Here is a 15,866-nt window from a genome sequence, read left to right as displayed (position 1 = left end):
AGTAAGTAGGTGAGGGAGGAGTTAACAGCCTTCCTCCCTTTGCCTATCATTCACCCACACAAATCCCCTCTCCACCCTGTCACAGAAAAGCAGTACATTTGCATGTTCTTGGCAAATGCATATTTGCGAACACAGTTCTGGCACGGTGTAGTTCCTTTAATCAGCCGAATGCATTTTGTATCCATGCATATGTAAGACTGATTTGATTGATTCAGACAGTACGAACACCTCCCCTGAAATCGCTCAAAACAGGGTCGGGAAGCTTTGCTTAGAGTTTTAAACAGGCATATCAACATTGGCATAATAGGAGAATTATCTAGCAACATTTTATATTTTCAGATCAAAGGAGAACAGCCATGGTAGTTTATTTGTTCCAGCAACTTCAGCCTCTTAAAATTGTTTTGCATTTAGCAATGACTAATCTAATTCATTGCCAAATTCACAGTCAAGTAATGCCTTTATTAGGACCAACCAAACATACACAAAATTGTGGGCAAAACTTTTCAGATCGGCAGATCTCTTAATCAGGCAGGATGCTAGAAACTGGGGTAGGGGTGGGAGTAGCACAGAGGGAGGAGGAGGCTGGCTTGAAGTTAAATCATCATGCCCGTATGCTCTTAAGTCTTAAAATGGAGTGAAGGAGGCAGCCCAGATTTCAATGGTGTAGGCTGTGCTAGGTGACATGCAGCTTTCAAGCTATCCCGCAAGCCCTCAGGGCGTTGGGACAGACACAAAACAATCGCATTCTTTTGAAAATACAGAATCCTATTGTTAGTTGGATTGTCTTCAACCTTAGACTTCACAAACACAGAGAAGAAAAGTAAGGAGGAATATATCTGTTTTCGTATCAGGAAAGGCAGAGATGAATCCTGTACCAGGTTAAAAAAAGGTCGAGAGAAGCCAAAATGGGGAAGTTACCTAGAATTAGGGGATTTCGACTTTGAGGGTTTCCTTCCCTCCAACCAGCCAGTCCTCTGCACGCCGGTGCCCTCCGGCGTTGCCCTCTAGCACAACCTCAGCGGTGGCAGCAGGACAAAGAGAAAGCCCTTCCCAAAGCAGTCCACGATCCTGGAGCCGAGCAGATAACAATATCCAGGTCAGGAGGTCAGGGCCAAGCAGTTCTTCCCACAGGAAGTTCGATGGAATTCCAAATATGTCAGCACCATCAACTGATATAAAAGCAAAAACATGACGATACTAACTGCTTTATATTCAGTCCCTTTCCTATTAGCTCCATATGAATGGTCTTTCTCACCATCACTATACCCTGAGTTTCGGTTTTAATTGCGCTACTCCCCCCCCCCCCCGCTCCACACACACACAAGAGCAAAACTTGAAAGCCCTCGGTATTCAGGGCTAGGCAGCTCACACATGGCCAGTCATAGGTTCCCTATTTTCCAGATGTTCTCCAATTCCACCCCCCCCCCCCCGCACTGCAGTCACCACTGCTGCAGCAATGCTGTGAGAGAAAATAGCTCTCCTCTGCCTTATGGGGATTGCTCTTTTCGCATGCCCCATTTTCTAGCACAATTGGGAAGAATGCCTGGAAACAGGAGACTCAGTTCTGCACACAGTTTCCTAGCACAGTTGGGTTGTGCCAGCCCACCAAGCTGTTTGGCAGGCTTCGGTCTGTTTGACAGCTGTTTGGCAGGCTCTGTTTCTGATTCGGCTCAGAAATAGAGCACTTGGGTTTTGTGCAGAGGGGAGGTATATGCCTCCTCTCCCTGTGTGCTGTGGGGGCAGAAGTGTCCGTGTGCACACGTGTGCGTGCTTATGAAAGAAGTGTGTGCAAGCATGCATATAAGTGCATAATTGTGCATGTGTTTATATGTGTGGCCACTAACATATTACCCCAGGTGTCCCTTGGGAGCCGAAAGGCTTTCTACCCCAATCTAATCCTATCGAGCTTAACCCAATGATTCTGGACTCCACCAAACCTCCCCCAGTTTTTCTTCCAGCTCCTAGGGTGTGGTGGGACTAGTAGGGAAGTGTCAGAAACAAATTGCCCATAATTCTGGAGTTGCCTTTGAAAAATGGTTAAGAAGGGCACTGCCTCGCAGCCATAGTTTTCCTATTATTAGTGGCTTGCTATTCCTGTGAAGGGAACAATATTGATCCCAGTTGCAGTGTTATACTGTTACCCATAAGAATTGATGTCAGCCTTTCATATATACAGGAGGAAATAAAGAGCTGCACCCAGAGAACCTTTAGAATATATTTATTAGAGAATAATGATACCTCACTTTCCATCAAAGAGTGCACGGCTACTTACAAAAGAATGCCATACAATAAGAATAGGGCTATGCAAAAATAGCAAGCAAAAATGACAGGCAGGAAAGAAATTAATTCTGAACAACTACAGTAAGGAACATCCTAAAAACATAATAAAATGCCAGAATTAAAAAGCAGAAGAATTGTATATAATTCAGGTAGGCAAACAGTAACATCCAGTCCACAAAGGCCATGGAAGGGGGCGGGGGGCAAACCAAACCTCTCCTAGGTAGAGAGTTCCAAAACCTGGATATGTCAACAGAGAAAGGCTGTTTTCCCTTTCCCAGCCAAATATTGGTTTGAAACTAATGAGAAGTAGATCTCTTTATTCCATTATATAATGTTTTAATTTTGTTTAAGAGGTAGATGATCTTAATAAGTGAGCAGGTTCATATGAGAGAGACCCTAGTGTGACAGCCAGGCCGAATCCTACTCCTGTCTGGGGAGCCTCATTTAGGTTCCACTGCCTATGTTATAATGAAAACTGGGGTGGAGCATCAGGAAGTGATATGAATGGATGGCCAGAAATTTGTGGCTTAGAATATGTTTGATAATTTGAAATAATTTAGTCATGTTTTTAATCTAGTTATTTTTGTTTTACTTTGCCTACTTTGGCCTCACTTGAGATGGGTGGAATAAGGACATGACTAAGAGATTAGCGTTTTGGAGTGATGCTTGATCGCTTGCTTAAACAATTACCTTTCACCAAGAGAATGCTGGTTTGCACATTTTGAAGCAAGGGTTAGAGGGGATTAAAAAAAAGGTCGTTTACAGTGAGCTGCATGGCAATAGAATTAAAAGAGCACTAAAGGAAGTTAAAGGCATTGAAGAGAAGCTGAATAAAATAATTTCAATTAAATAGTTAAATAATGTATCTGTCTTCACAGTTGAAAGTAGAGGAGGAGCATGGCTGATCTAGAAAGTGGTCTTGGGGTAGTGGTGGACAGCTTGATGAACATATCAACCTAATATGCAGGTGCTGTGAAAAAGGAAATTACATGTTAGGCATATTTAGGAAAGGAATTAAAAATGCAAACAGTCGTCATACTACGTGTTTGTGTGTGTGTGTGTGTGTGTGTGTGTGTATCTTTAGTCTGACTACACTTGGAATATTGTGTTCAGTTCTTGTCACCATACCTGACAAAAGACATTAATGAATTGGAAAAAGTGTGGAGAAGAACAACTAAAAATGGTCAAGGAGTTTGACCAACTTCCCTGTGGAGAAGGGTTACAACAGCTTGAACTGTTTTCCTCAGGGGGCAAGAAAAGGCAAGCAAACGTGGTAGAGGTGTTTACAATAATGGAAAAAGTGAGAAAGACATTTTTCTCCCTCTTCCATACGTCTGGACCCTGAGGTCATCCACGAAACTGACTGGTATGAGATTTAGGACAGACAAAAGAAATTCATTGCACAGTGCAGTTAAAGTATGGAATTCATTGGCACTTTGAGTAGTGATGGTATGTCTGCATACACCAATTGCTGAGGAGCTTGAGCAGGCCCAATTCTTTTACCCATCCTGCTTGAGTGATCCTGTGAGCAATTGGTTTGTGACCATGTGAATGGAGTATTGCACTGAATGGACCACTGGTTTGATCTACATGGTTTTTATGATGTTATGTATTTTAAAACTTCTATAAAATCAAACACAATCCTCTTGAGAACTGGGAAACACAGGAGCTGCAACTACTAGTGTAAGAAGCTGACTGGAGGACCGTGGGTCAGTGACTCCCTCTATCAGCCTAAGCTATGTGCAGCATAACAGTGAGGACCTTTTGTATGTCAGTGTGCTAAAGCTTATTGACTGGATTCACATAAGCCATGATGGGTAGTAAACCAAGTTTGGTTCAGAGTAGTTTGATGTGATGCCTGAAGCTAGGCAGAGTGGCTTGTGCATAACTAACAAACCATCAAGTGAGGACTGGCTGTGCAGAATGAGGGGAAGCTGCTTGGTGCAGGCCCAGCTCTTGAAGCCATTTTCTCTAGAGGGGCAGCTTGGCCCCTCTTCCCCCACCTTCGTCTGTTGCTCCAGTTCAGTTTGCCATTTGAGGCGAGCACAAAATAAGAGCAAGCTGCCCAAATAACAAGCCGGTCATGGTGAAAAGGGCCAAAGCCAGCTGAAACTCCCTCCTCCTTTGTGCAGGCCCACAGACAGTTGGCTCCCGTTCCTTGTCATATGGTGGATGAGAGCACTATAATCAGCTGCCTTCTCTCAAGAAGGCCACCAGTCAGAGCATGGCTGCTGCAGTACCCCGATGGATGCTGCAGGATGAAGAGAAAGAGCAGCTAGGGAGAGACAGATGAGGCATTCCCTGCTTCCCCCCAGCATCCCTGGAAATGCAAGGGAATAGCACTGCTCAGGAGAGAGGGGATAGCAGGGGAGAGGTGCATTCTTCTGTGCTTCTAGCACCACTGTCCCCTCTCCCTGGCACCATTGTCAAGCACTGAATGGGGAAGGGAGAGCTGAGCTGCTCTGCTTGCCTTTCCTGCAAGGCAATGCAAGCCAAACAGTTCCCTCTCACCTACCATCACCACTCTTTCGACAGTGGCAGCCAGGAAAGTGCCATAATTACCCTGCTGTGCACTACCTCCCCAGTCCCCACGGCTGAATGGGTGGCATGTAGTAGAGCCACCTACTCCTGTCAGTGTTAAGAGAGCAGGACCACTTGCATCATCCATGGAGGGAAGGCAATGACAGCTGTGCAATATGCCACTTGGACACCTTGCTGGCTAGAGCACCTTGGCCAGAGCAGCCACCTCACCAAGGTGCTCTGTAGCTTTTCAGTTTGACTGTAGCATAGTATGTCATCCAGGTTCTGATGAAATGTTAAGCTACAGTGGGTTTACTAAACCCGTGACTTCTTGGAGTGGTTGACTAAGCCAGGGATGCTCAGACAATATGTTAAGTCACCCTGAGACTAGGTATTTCATTGGAACTTATAGTAATCCCTGTTTGGATAACATGTACTAGAATGTCTTACACAGTCCTTGCTAGCATATTTACTCCAAAAACCTCAAATGGATGTATAATGGACTGCGACCTTATATTCTACAACATGGAAAATCCAGATGGAAGGCCCATCTACTGACATGATGCACAATCTACCAGAGAGTTTTCCAGCACAAACTTCAGCTAATGCTGGTGGGAGCTCTAGTTTAAAACTTCTGGGGATACCTCACTTACAGTCAAGGCTGGAATTAAGTATCTGAAAGTGATCAGGGATCTCCCAGTTCTGCTTTGCCTCGGAAGTGCAAAGTAGGGGAGAAGGGCATTTGCAGGGGAGGAATGAGTAAGAGAGGGAGTGCCCAATTTCCTGCTTCTCCTATGCAGCAATTTTCCCTTTCCCTCCCTTCTGATTTTCCCTCCTTGGCTTGGAAACCTGTTGCTGCAGCCATGTCAGAAGAAAAATGCCCCGGAAGGTGAAGGACTATAGAGGAAAAGTAACAGACAGCACAAGACCATTATTCACTCCATGTTACCTTGGATAATCCAGTTAGCCAGTAGCTTAAAGCAGTCGTGCTAAGAGAATGTAATATTATACATGGGCTTGAAGTGGAGCAGGGAATCAACTTTTATTTTTAACTCAATTCCTACCTTATACAAGACAGTAATCAAGGAAGCCCATGTGAGAGTCTGACTGCCTCAGAAATGTGCTAGGCTATTGTCCAAATGATCAGAATTTTATAATTTAAAATAATTTCCATCAATTATAGTTTTGTACAAATTCATCCTAATTCTGCATTTTGTTATATTAGTTTCTTACTATATTAAAACAATTAAAAAGCATAACAAATGCTGAACAAAAGACAAACTTCTAAGTCCACACTCTTTTCATTGTTCTGTTAAAAACATTGTGCGGTCAATGGAAAGACCTAATCCAGTGTTATTCTTTCCTTTACCACACTACACTTCAGCATACAGGAAAGCAAACTGCTGTCCAGAAGAGCACAACTATGTAAATATGTCAGATACTAGACACATAGCATTTCTTCTCTGAAATGGCCATCAGTGTACTGCAAAGAGACACCAGATTGTCAAATTACATTAATGCAGTTGCTTGGAGACAGCTTCTTTGTATACCTGTTCTCCACCTAACACAGCCTTCCCCAATCTGGTGCCCTCCTTGTTTTCGACCTCAGCTCACATCAGCTCCAGGTAGCATGGCAAATAATCACATATGCAGCCAAAAACCTCTGGAGGTTACCTGGTCGGGAAAGGCTGTGATAGTATTACAAAGAGTTGTTAAATTAAGACATTACACAATGTTAACACCAAAGCATGACTTTATTTTCACAAGTTTAAAATGCAAACATTCTGGGACTGTTTTTTCCCAGAGGAGGAAGGAGAGTCAAAACATCACCCACAATGTTTAACAAAGACTGGGAAAGAAGCCTGTCTGAATAAAAAGACTGTTTACCAATGAAAGAAAAGAATGCTATGTCACCAATATCCTGTCTCGCTGAACAAGTAACATCTTGTCAAGCAAGAGAGATTCTTGCAGCAAAGCCATTTTCTGAGTAGTTGACATGGATGCAGATGTGCATCTGAATGTGCAGCATGGTCTAATTCTCATCCAAGTCCCACTGAACTGGCTGGGTGTGTTCTTAATGGAGAACAAGATGCAGATTAGTATGTACAGTCAGTGGAGTATCATTAGGATAGCCAGATGCAACCATGACAAGCTTCTGCACCTTTAATAGTTGTGGAGAGGAGGGAATTTTACTAGGTATCAATTGTTAAGGCAGTATTACCTGGCCAAATTATTCTAAACAGTAAAAAAGGTGTTAATGATTTCAGACTGAATTTGCCTTTTTCCATTTTCCTTTCTACACTACTAAACAAAACATTATCTCTTTAAGCCTCAATATTAGCTACATTATTTTTAAAAATTGAAATATAAGTATGTGTGAGTGAATCCAGGATTAGACAGTTACAAATCCTTGAAACAGGCTTAAACAGATTTCTGAATTGCTGGAATGTTGCTTTTATTCTCTTGCTGAAGCAGAGGTTCATCTTCTTTTTGTGCCTCCAAAACCTAAGTAGGATGGCAAAAGAAAAACACCATTAGTCAATAGGCAATAAAGATAAAGGTTTCCCCTTGACATTAAGTCCAGTCATGCCTGACTCTAGGGGGTGGTGCTCAACTCTGTTTCCTAGCCAAGGGAGCCAGCGTTTGTCCGCAGACAGTCTCCGTGGTCATGTGGCCGGCATGACTAAACACCAAAGTGCACAGAACGCTGTTTCTTGCCCACCGAAGTGGTACCTTTTTATCTACTTGCATTTGCATGCTTTCGAACTGCAAGGTTGGCAGGAGCTGGGACGGAGCAACGGGAACTCACCCCGTTGTGCAGATACAAACCGGCGACCTTTCGATCTACCGGTCCAGCAGCCCAGTGGTTTAAACCACTGCACCACCTGCAGTCCCTAATAGGCAATAGCTGGGCTAAAAGAGTAGATTTATTTATATCTATGAGCATGATTTAGTATTAGGAGGATGAACCATGGCTACCCTCAGGCTGACAGGTTTTCTCTCTCTCCAGTGTGCCTAAAAAAGAGGTTAAGAGCCTCCACTTCTGTTTTAGAATGACACACAATTTAGCTTGTCTCCAAAAGCCTAAAACAGTGGCTTAACAGAGGAAACAAGCCTGCTTCATAACTAACCAGATTTCATACTTATGCAATCAATTAGGACAAGCCATGATTAATAAACAACAGAACCAAAAGCTTTGAAACTGGCTGAGTCAGAAAAGGACAGGGGTGGTAGTCTGTAAGTCTAAGGCTCACTGGAGCTAGTCCTTGTAAAGCTAAGCTACATCTTTGTGCTGTGGGAAAACTGTCTCATTGACTTGATTCAGACATAACAGACAATTCTGGGTTTAAAAACCCAGGAATTGCATGACTACATGGAAATAAGCCTCCATCCTTTTCAAAGCAGCACAGGAATTTCCCCATTCCTAGAATGCTGTGATGTCCAAACTCTAGGCTTGTTTAGTAATTAAACAACCAAGAGTTAACCAAACAATAACCCATAATTTGTGTTGAGACAACTTTAGCTGAACTCCTAAACAACTCAGAGTTCTGAACCTGGACATCATGAGGATGACCTAGGCAGTTTATGAAAGCAGAAGTGACAACTGGGCAGGAAGCTTGTTCCCACAAAACCTCGTTGATTTCCAGATTAACAAACTAGGTCATGCAAACTACAGATCCTGTCCTTTAGGAGAAGTACAACCCTATCCAAGGCAGGAGAATGGCCATCTAATCCATCAGACAGAGCATTCATTAACCAAGAGTACTTCTGTCTTGCCTGAATTGAGTTTCAGCTTAGATGCTGTCTAGATGGCCACAGGAGAGATAGTGGTCCCAGTTCTGATGCTGGAAACTCACTCCAAGGTCAGAGCTGGGGCTTCGAGCTTGAAGTGCTCTCCCTCCACCTTCACAGTTGTCATGGTTCTTTCAGCTCCAGCTGCAGCTCCAAAGTCAGAAGACCAGCCCTGAATCCAGCATTTGGTGAATTTTGTACTCCAGGGAGAGAGGATGGGAGGAATGAGGCTTTGCTAGGATAGGATGTATCCTGGTGCCACCTAAGCCTGCCTTACATGGAAGCCAGGGCACAAGACAAGTTTGTTCATCAAAGTATTTTCTCCTGCCCACCCCTTGATAAGATGCCCATAACCCTCCAGAGTTGGAGGATTACAGACAGTCCCACACTGGATCATGCCATAACTAATGTAAGCTCTCTCCTGCATTTTGAAGTTATAGAATTTAGACACAGATTTATAACCTCAGTCTGAACTAGGCCGAAGTCATGATGAAAGCTGTGGAATGCATTACTTGTCTCTAATCTAAGTACTGCTGATTTAACAGAAATTATACATAATTAACTTCTCTGGACTGAATCTAAGATGTTGCTATTACACTGTCTTTGATTAGCCAGGAAAATCAAACTGAACAAGGCTTACAACTTACCAGAGGTAGACCTTGTCCCTGAATTATGAAATGTTGAAGAGTTATTTGAAGTACCAAATGCAGGTGGAGCAGTTGGATTAGCCCATGTGTTGTAGTGAGGAGCATATGAGTGATACGAAGGTGACCTGTAGGAAAAAATGGTTTAAATGGTACTTGCCAATATTTTCCTCTGTGTACTAACACAGCACTGTAAAAGCCAGAAAACTTAGAAAGGAAAGTAATTTACTGTGAAGCCCCTCACCACCAATAAACACACCGTCATAGGAAAAGCACATTTAGACTTCTCCATGGATATTCAGTGATCATAACAAACTGAAGATGAAATTTCCAGTAATTCCATTAAAATAATTTACTGTGCTTAAATGAAGAATAATATTGCTAAGGAAGACAGGGCGCAATCCTAAGCCTTCCAAGGTTGCAGTGGGGACTCCACCTTCAGAGAGGCACCCTCTGCCCTCTCATGCCAGCTCAGGCCCCAGAGATAGAAGACTGTCTTTTGGACAGGCACTGGGGGAGTGTTTTGAGGGGCAGGGAGGGGAGTGAAGCTTCCACTAGATCCAGGCAGTCCTTCAGCTGATCCTTCTAATGAGGAAGATGAAAATTTAGAGAGCTGAAATTAATCATCTAAATGCTTTTGAAGGTGAGCTTGATTTGATGCCTTTAACCTTCTGTGTCCAGAAAATAAAAACTACAATTTTAAAAATGCATGTTTTAGCTTAAGCTTGATAGATGCATGTTGCCTGCACAAAACATAGCATGCTTTGCAAAAAGAAAGCACTGTAGTGACATTTCCCCACAGAACTGTTTTAGGATTTTATCTGGTCTCTCACAGGTTAATAAGCAAAGCAGAGTAATTATAATAGGTTATGTAGATAAACAGCAGCATTGTGAGGAACTGTGCCACTCAGAAGTCCTTTAGATGTACAGAGAAATCCATACCAAACTGAAGCCATACAAATTGTGCTAATATTAGAATTTGCAAATAACCTTGAAAAAAGAAGGCTGTGTTCCACAAGCCTCAAAAAGCAGCAAAAACTGAAACCTGAGGAACAAGTCCAATATCAGTTTGATGTAAACTCACATATATAAATGAGTCTTAAGGGCTTTAAAAAACAGAGCAAGAATTAATTGGATGAATATTAACAGGTAAAATGTTCCATAAAGAAGAAACAGTATAAGAAACAGCATGGAGAACCAAAATGGAGAAGGAGGCTTGACAAGCAACAAGTGGAAGAATATTGTGACAGGCAATGTCTGTATCCTGTGCTGGTCAATTTATTTTGTATAGCAAGCCACGAAATTAAAAAATATTCTTTTCAGGGAAGAATGTGGACAAAGTCCCCCGATACCACAAATTATGCCACTGAGTTTCCTGCATTTGGAGAACTCATACGGGTCAGCACACCTCCAATGCAGTAAATGAATCTCATATGGGAAAATCACCTTCATGAACATTTCATCTCCCCTGCTAGCTAAGTGTATTTGCCACACAATAAATGCTGCCACTGGAGGTGGTGGAGCTTGGGATCAAGACCTGGGGCCACCCCAAATGACTCCTTGGAGAGAGAAACGGGTGATTAGGGCAGCACCAAACAGGCCTGGAATCAGTAGTTCCTTATTACAATATAATATTTTACAGCTGGGGGGCAGCTGGCTAGGTAAATATTTGGTTAAAGATACTAATTTTATTACTCTTCATTTCACAATAAAGCAGTGCTTATTGCCAGGTAAATATGCTTACCAGCAAAATAAAACTCTATTTTATTTTTGTTGTCATGATGGTATAATGCTTTGAGCCACTTTAAAATGTGAAACTGAATCTACTCAAGTATTTCTTTATGAGAACTGGCAAACAATGTTTTTTTAACTGCTCTAATGTACCAGAAACGGAGAAGTAGTTTGGCTATCAAGCATGGAACAACAGTGAAGAAAGAAGTACTGTTTTTAATTACAGTGCTGATTATGATTACTTGCTTGAAGCATTTTATGCTCTTCTTCAGCTAATATTCTCCCAGAGTAGCCGATATACAAATAATTAAACAAGACAGACCATGTCCATAGGCACACAGTCTAAAAAGATGCAATGTCCAAGGCGCCTTGATCTCTTTCTTATCCCTCTCCATTGAGCCTGCTGGAAAGACAGGGGAAGGAGGGGCCTTTGGCCCACCCAGCACCAAATTCCTAGCTGCACCCACATAACTCAGTCCCTTCATGAATATACAGGCACTATGATAATGCCTCCCAGTGACTGGAGCAATCTATAGAAAAGTACGGCAGATTGCGGAACGTGTAGCCCTCAGCCTAATTTCATGCTGCATGGCACAAAGAGAGAGAGGAAGCTTTTCCCTCTGGCTCTGCCAGTCACTGGCACTGACTTGTCTGTATAGCACAGGCTGCCGCACCAATAAACATTTCCTTTGTGTCAAGAGCACTTCATGGGAAAAAGGTTCCCCATATTGGCCCTAAGAAAAACAAAATCCAAAGGTGGGATAAATATCTCAGAATTTTTTGAAGTCAAACATTTCCCCTTGTTTGGAGATGAAACTGTAAGCAAAAATCACCATGGTTCCTTTGGATAGAGCTTAACATTTTGGTGTTAAAATTTATTGGCCCCACTGGGATTCTATTTACATCTTTTTTTCTCTATGTGTTAAGTAAATAGATTTCTCATTACGTAAAGGAAAGATGGTTACCAAGAGAAAACAAGATGGGTTACCTTCGGTTGCCAACCAAGTATCCCAATAGCCCTCCAGCACCTAATCCAGTCCAGAAACCTGGTCTTGAATTTGAGTCAGAACTGGAACCGTAAGCACCTTTTTAATTAAAAGAAAATGATATTTAGATTTTAAAATCTTAGAAATCCAAGTTTTTTCACAATTGTTTTAACTTATAAGCAAGGAAGCAGCATGTCTCTGCATACCACTCAAAACCCTGGTATGTTCTTCAAAGATTTTAGAGCCAGTGTGGTGGTTAGAGTGTTGGACTGGAAATCTGAAAGATCCCGATTCTAGTCCCCACTCAACCAGGGAACTTACTGGTGACTTTGGGTCAGTCATTCACTCTCAGCCAAAGCCATCTCACAGGATTATTGTTTTGAGGACAAAATGGAGTGAAGGAGGACTATGTGAGCTGCTTTGGATTCCTTGCAAGAGGGAAAAAGGTAGGATATAAATGCAATGTAATAACTATTTCAGGCCTTGAATCAAGCCCTACTGAAGAACCCCAAAGAATGATCCTGCAGCATACATATGGTTGGTGTGAGATGCATATCCACCAAAGCCCAGGTGAGTGTATTCTACTGAAAATGTAGTTTGAGGTGACACTGTTTAGTTTTTTACTGCAGTGATTAGTCTCTGATGGTCATTTACACATGCAAATCATCAGTTCATTCAAATTCGCCCAACATAAAAAGAATATTACTGCAATACTGATAAAGGTAGGATCTCCACTGCTAGAAACCTGATCATTTTAAAGTTGAACAGCTTAATTCCAAATATATTTACCTAAAAGATTCATTACACTCAGTGGAGCTTACTTCATAAACTGGTTAGGAATGCAGTACTAGAGGAACTGCACTGTTAACAGAAATGGTACAACCAGTAAGCATTCCAATTTGCCCTTCCACTAACTCTGAATGTGCCATTAAAAACATATTTATATATTTCAAGGAGCAACATGATTATGTTCAAATTCTGAGGCTATTGTTTACATTTCAGAGAGTGAGATTTGAAAGACATTGTACAGCAGAAATACAGATACACCTGTGGCACTGCCACAATCTTCCCCTGGGTCTGCATCTTTCCTTACGGAGTTATAAATATAGAAGCAATTGCTAAGGGTAAAGAAGGATTTATCAACTGAAAGCAAGCCTTGCAGCACCTGTGCAATCTTCCATCAATCTGCAGTGCAAAAAAAGAGAATGCAAGCTCAGCACAGGTGTGGCAGTCTACATCACAATGGCTACAATGGCAATATGTTACCTTCAGTATCAGAGGCAGTATGGTGCTGGGGTACACAAGCAGAAGTGTGCTATTCGTGTCCTGCTCTGGCCTTGCTAAGGATATCTGGTTAGTTCACTGTAGGAACAGAATGCTAGAGGAGGCAGGCATTTGATCTAATCTAGTAGGGTTGTTAAGTTCTTTCCATCTTGTAACCCTTCAGAATGGCACTGCTGCCTGGACTTCTGGTTTAGACTGTAACAATGAATTATGGACCTAAGTAGGGCTCAGACCTGACAAATGAAGAATTGTACACAGCTCTGGTGGATGATTATTACTATCCACCTTGGGTATGATATCCCAAACTTTTATGCTCCTATTGCTACATATAAGTAAGTACTTTACCTGTGAAGTTTGACTTAAAACCTGGTGGAGGTGGGCTTTGATAAGCTGGCCCATCTGATTTAAATCCTGGTGGAGGTGGTCTTTGATGATCTTGCCAACTGGTTCCTGAATGCCCAGCATCAGAAGAGAAACCATGTTGTGGCCGGTTATCACAGAGGAACATCTTATAGACACCGAAAACAAGGACTGCAAATACTATTAGAAGCACCAGTCCAGCACCTGAACCTAATGCATCATGAGAAGTTGTGGAGTAATGGTTCCCACCAAAGAAGTTAGTTTTATCATGCTGTCCATTCTTAGTTAACTCTAATGTGTACTCCAACCCACACGATCCTTTTAATATGTAAGGGTCATCTGGGTAATCGTAGCCTTCACAGCTTACTTCGATTTTTCCAAAGCGATATGAAACATCCATCTGTGCTTTACACTCCCACTGAAAAAGAGAAATAGTGTTTGTCATATTTACAATAAAATTAGCCACAATAAAAATAACTAGTATAAAAACATGCAGTAACAGTATGTTTATATTTTCAAATTTTGGTCTCATTCTCAAAATGTTCACAAAAAGAAAATTTGAAAAATTGATATTCAGTTCCACCACTTTTAAGATTTGAAACTCTGTAACATATTTGTAAGATCTTGACCACTGTAACATTCAAACTCTGATGTAGGGTACAATCCTACATGACTGGCTGAAATTGCTGGGAGTTGTTGCACTTTTTTTGTTTAAACATGCATAGGATTGCACTTTTAACTGTGTATACTGCTTTTTTAGTAGATTAGTAGCTCATAGGTTTTAAAATTTAACAACCAAGGCTTAGTTGTGTCCTTGAAAGTTTTTAAAAACAAAACTGGACTACTGGGTTTCAAATTACTTGGCAGACAAAGCTCAAAAACATTATTCAAAGTTAGTTAGCAAGCATCATGTATGGTCTATATCTGGATCAAAAAACCTCAGGTTTTTAAAAAGATTTTAATATATTCTACTACTTTTTTCTTGCGGTTGAGGTAGAAGTGAACAATAATCCTCTTCAAGGAATTTGCACATGGTACCTTTATTCCAAAAAAGCGGTATGAACAGAGTCCCATAAACAAGCCTATTTCCCCATCTCAGACTAGACTTGGTCTTTTTTAATTTATCAAGAGAATACTCTGAGAAGGTATACAGAGTTTCCTTATCCTAAGGCCAAGGTTACAACCTCCATGTGATTATTAAAATGAACATACCTGTACATCATAGCCATCCCAGCCTTTGTTGTAACACTGGACAACCTCAGGTGCGTATGCACTGCATCCAGCTGAACCTCCAGTGCACTGCAGCTGAGGAACTGGAGACGTCCTCCGATAATTCGTGTGCTTGCCTGCGTAGAGCGTGAGAGCCTGGATTTCTCTCAACAAGATTCTCTCTGAAAAAATGCATGTGGCTTTGAATTACATAACTGTTAGAGGAATATTGCACAAAATTGGTAATGCATTATACAATTAAAATTATACAATTAAAATTATACAATTATAAAAGTATACAATCAAAAGCCAACAGGTAAGTTCTTAGAATAATTTCCATTTGATGATGTGATATACTGATTCATGATGGCAATCCCAAATGCCAATTTAATAAGTATACTAATTTAACACACACAATCTGCAGGGCTCCATAGTGTTTGAAAGGTTAGGACAGGGAAAAAATAGGTTTTTCATGCTCTACCATTTATAGAAATGCTGTTGCACAATAAGAAAATAAGTACTGGTTCGCTGGATCAGACACTTCCTGGCAAATAGATGGGGAAGAAATGGTGGTAGTGACAGATTTTATTTTCATGGTCTCCAAGATCACTGCAGACAGGGACTGCAGCCAAGAAATTAAAAGATGCTTGCTCCTTGGGAGGAAAGCTATGGCAAATCTAGACAGCATACTAAAAAGCAGAGACATCACCCTGCCAACAAAAGTATGTATAGTCAAGGCTATGGTTTTCCCAGTTGCAATGTATGGCTGTGAAAGTTGGACCATGAGGAAGGCTGAGTGCCAAAGAATTGAGGCTTTTGAATTGTGGTGTTGGAGAAGACTCCTGTGATTCCCTTGGACTACAAGGCGATCAAACCAGTCAGTCCTAGAGGAGATCAACCCTGACTGCTCTTTAGAAGGCCAGATACTGAAAATGAAACTCAAATACTTTGGCCACCTAATGAGAAGGAAGGACTCACTGGAGAAGAGCCTGATGCTGGGAACAATAGATGGAAAAGAAGAAGGGGACAGCAGAGGATGAGGTGGCTAGATGGAGTCACT

General features: G+C 41.7%; 2 protein-coding genes and 1 non-coding gene across 3 annotated transcripts in view; all 3 read right to left on the bottom strand.

The window, feature by feature from the left end:
• REST (RE1 silencing transcription factor) overlaps positions 1-1,031 on the bottom strand; it is a 28,937-nt gene extending 27,906 nt beyond the window's left edge. Inside the window, exon 1 of the mRNA XM_044418868.1 lies at positions 919-1,031. The gene's annotated coding sequence lies outside the window, so the exon portion shown is untranslated. The remainder of the gene's footprint in view (positions 1-918) is intronic.
• A 5,504-nt stretch (positions 1,032-6,535) lies between these two features.
• Positions 6,536-15,866, bottom strand: part of SARAF (store-operated calcium entry associated regulatory factor) — an 11,097-nt gene continuing 1,766 nt past the window's right edge. The window contains exons 2-6 of the mRNA XM_044418906.1: positions 14,810-14,988; positions 13,583-14,015; positions 11,956-12,052; positions 9,240-9,364; positions 6,536-7,305 (exon numbers count right to left, since the gene is read on the bottom strand). Coding sequence (XP_044274841.1) covers positions 7,280-7,305; positions 9,240-9,364; positions 11,956-12,052; positions 13,583-14,015; positions 14,810-14,988 — 860 coding nt within the window. The 3' untranslated portion in view covers positions 6,536-7,279. The remainder of the gene's footprint in view (positions 7,306-9,239; positions 9,365-11,955; positions 12,053-13,582; positions 14,016-14,809; positions 14,989-15,866) is intronic.
• On the bottom strand, positions 10,557-10,719 carry LOC123017532. Its single transcript, XR_006413625.1, has one exon. It is a non-coding gene; the product is annotated as a U1 spliceosomal RNA (small nuclear RNA).

The sequence above is a fragment of the Varanus komodoensis genome, unplaced genomic scaffold, assembly GCF_004798865.1.
Source record: "Varanus komodoensis strain SLA01 unplaced genomic scaffold, ASM479886v1 scaffold94, whole genome shotgun sequence".
NCBI lineage: Eukaryota > Metazoa > Chordata > Lepidosauria > Squamata > Varanidae > Varanus > Varanus komodoensis.
This window is presented reverse-complemented; position numbering and strand designations above follow the sequence as displayed.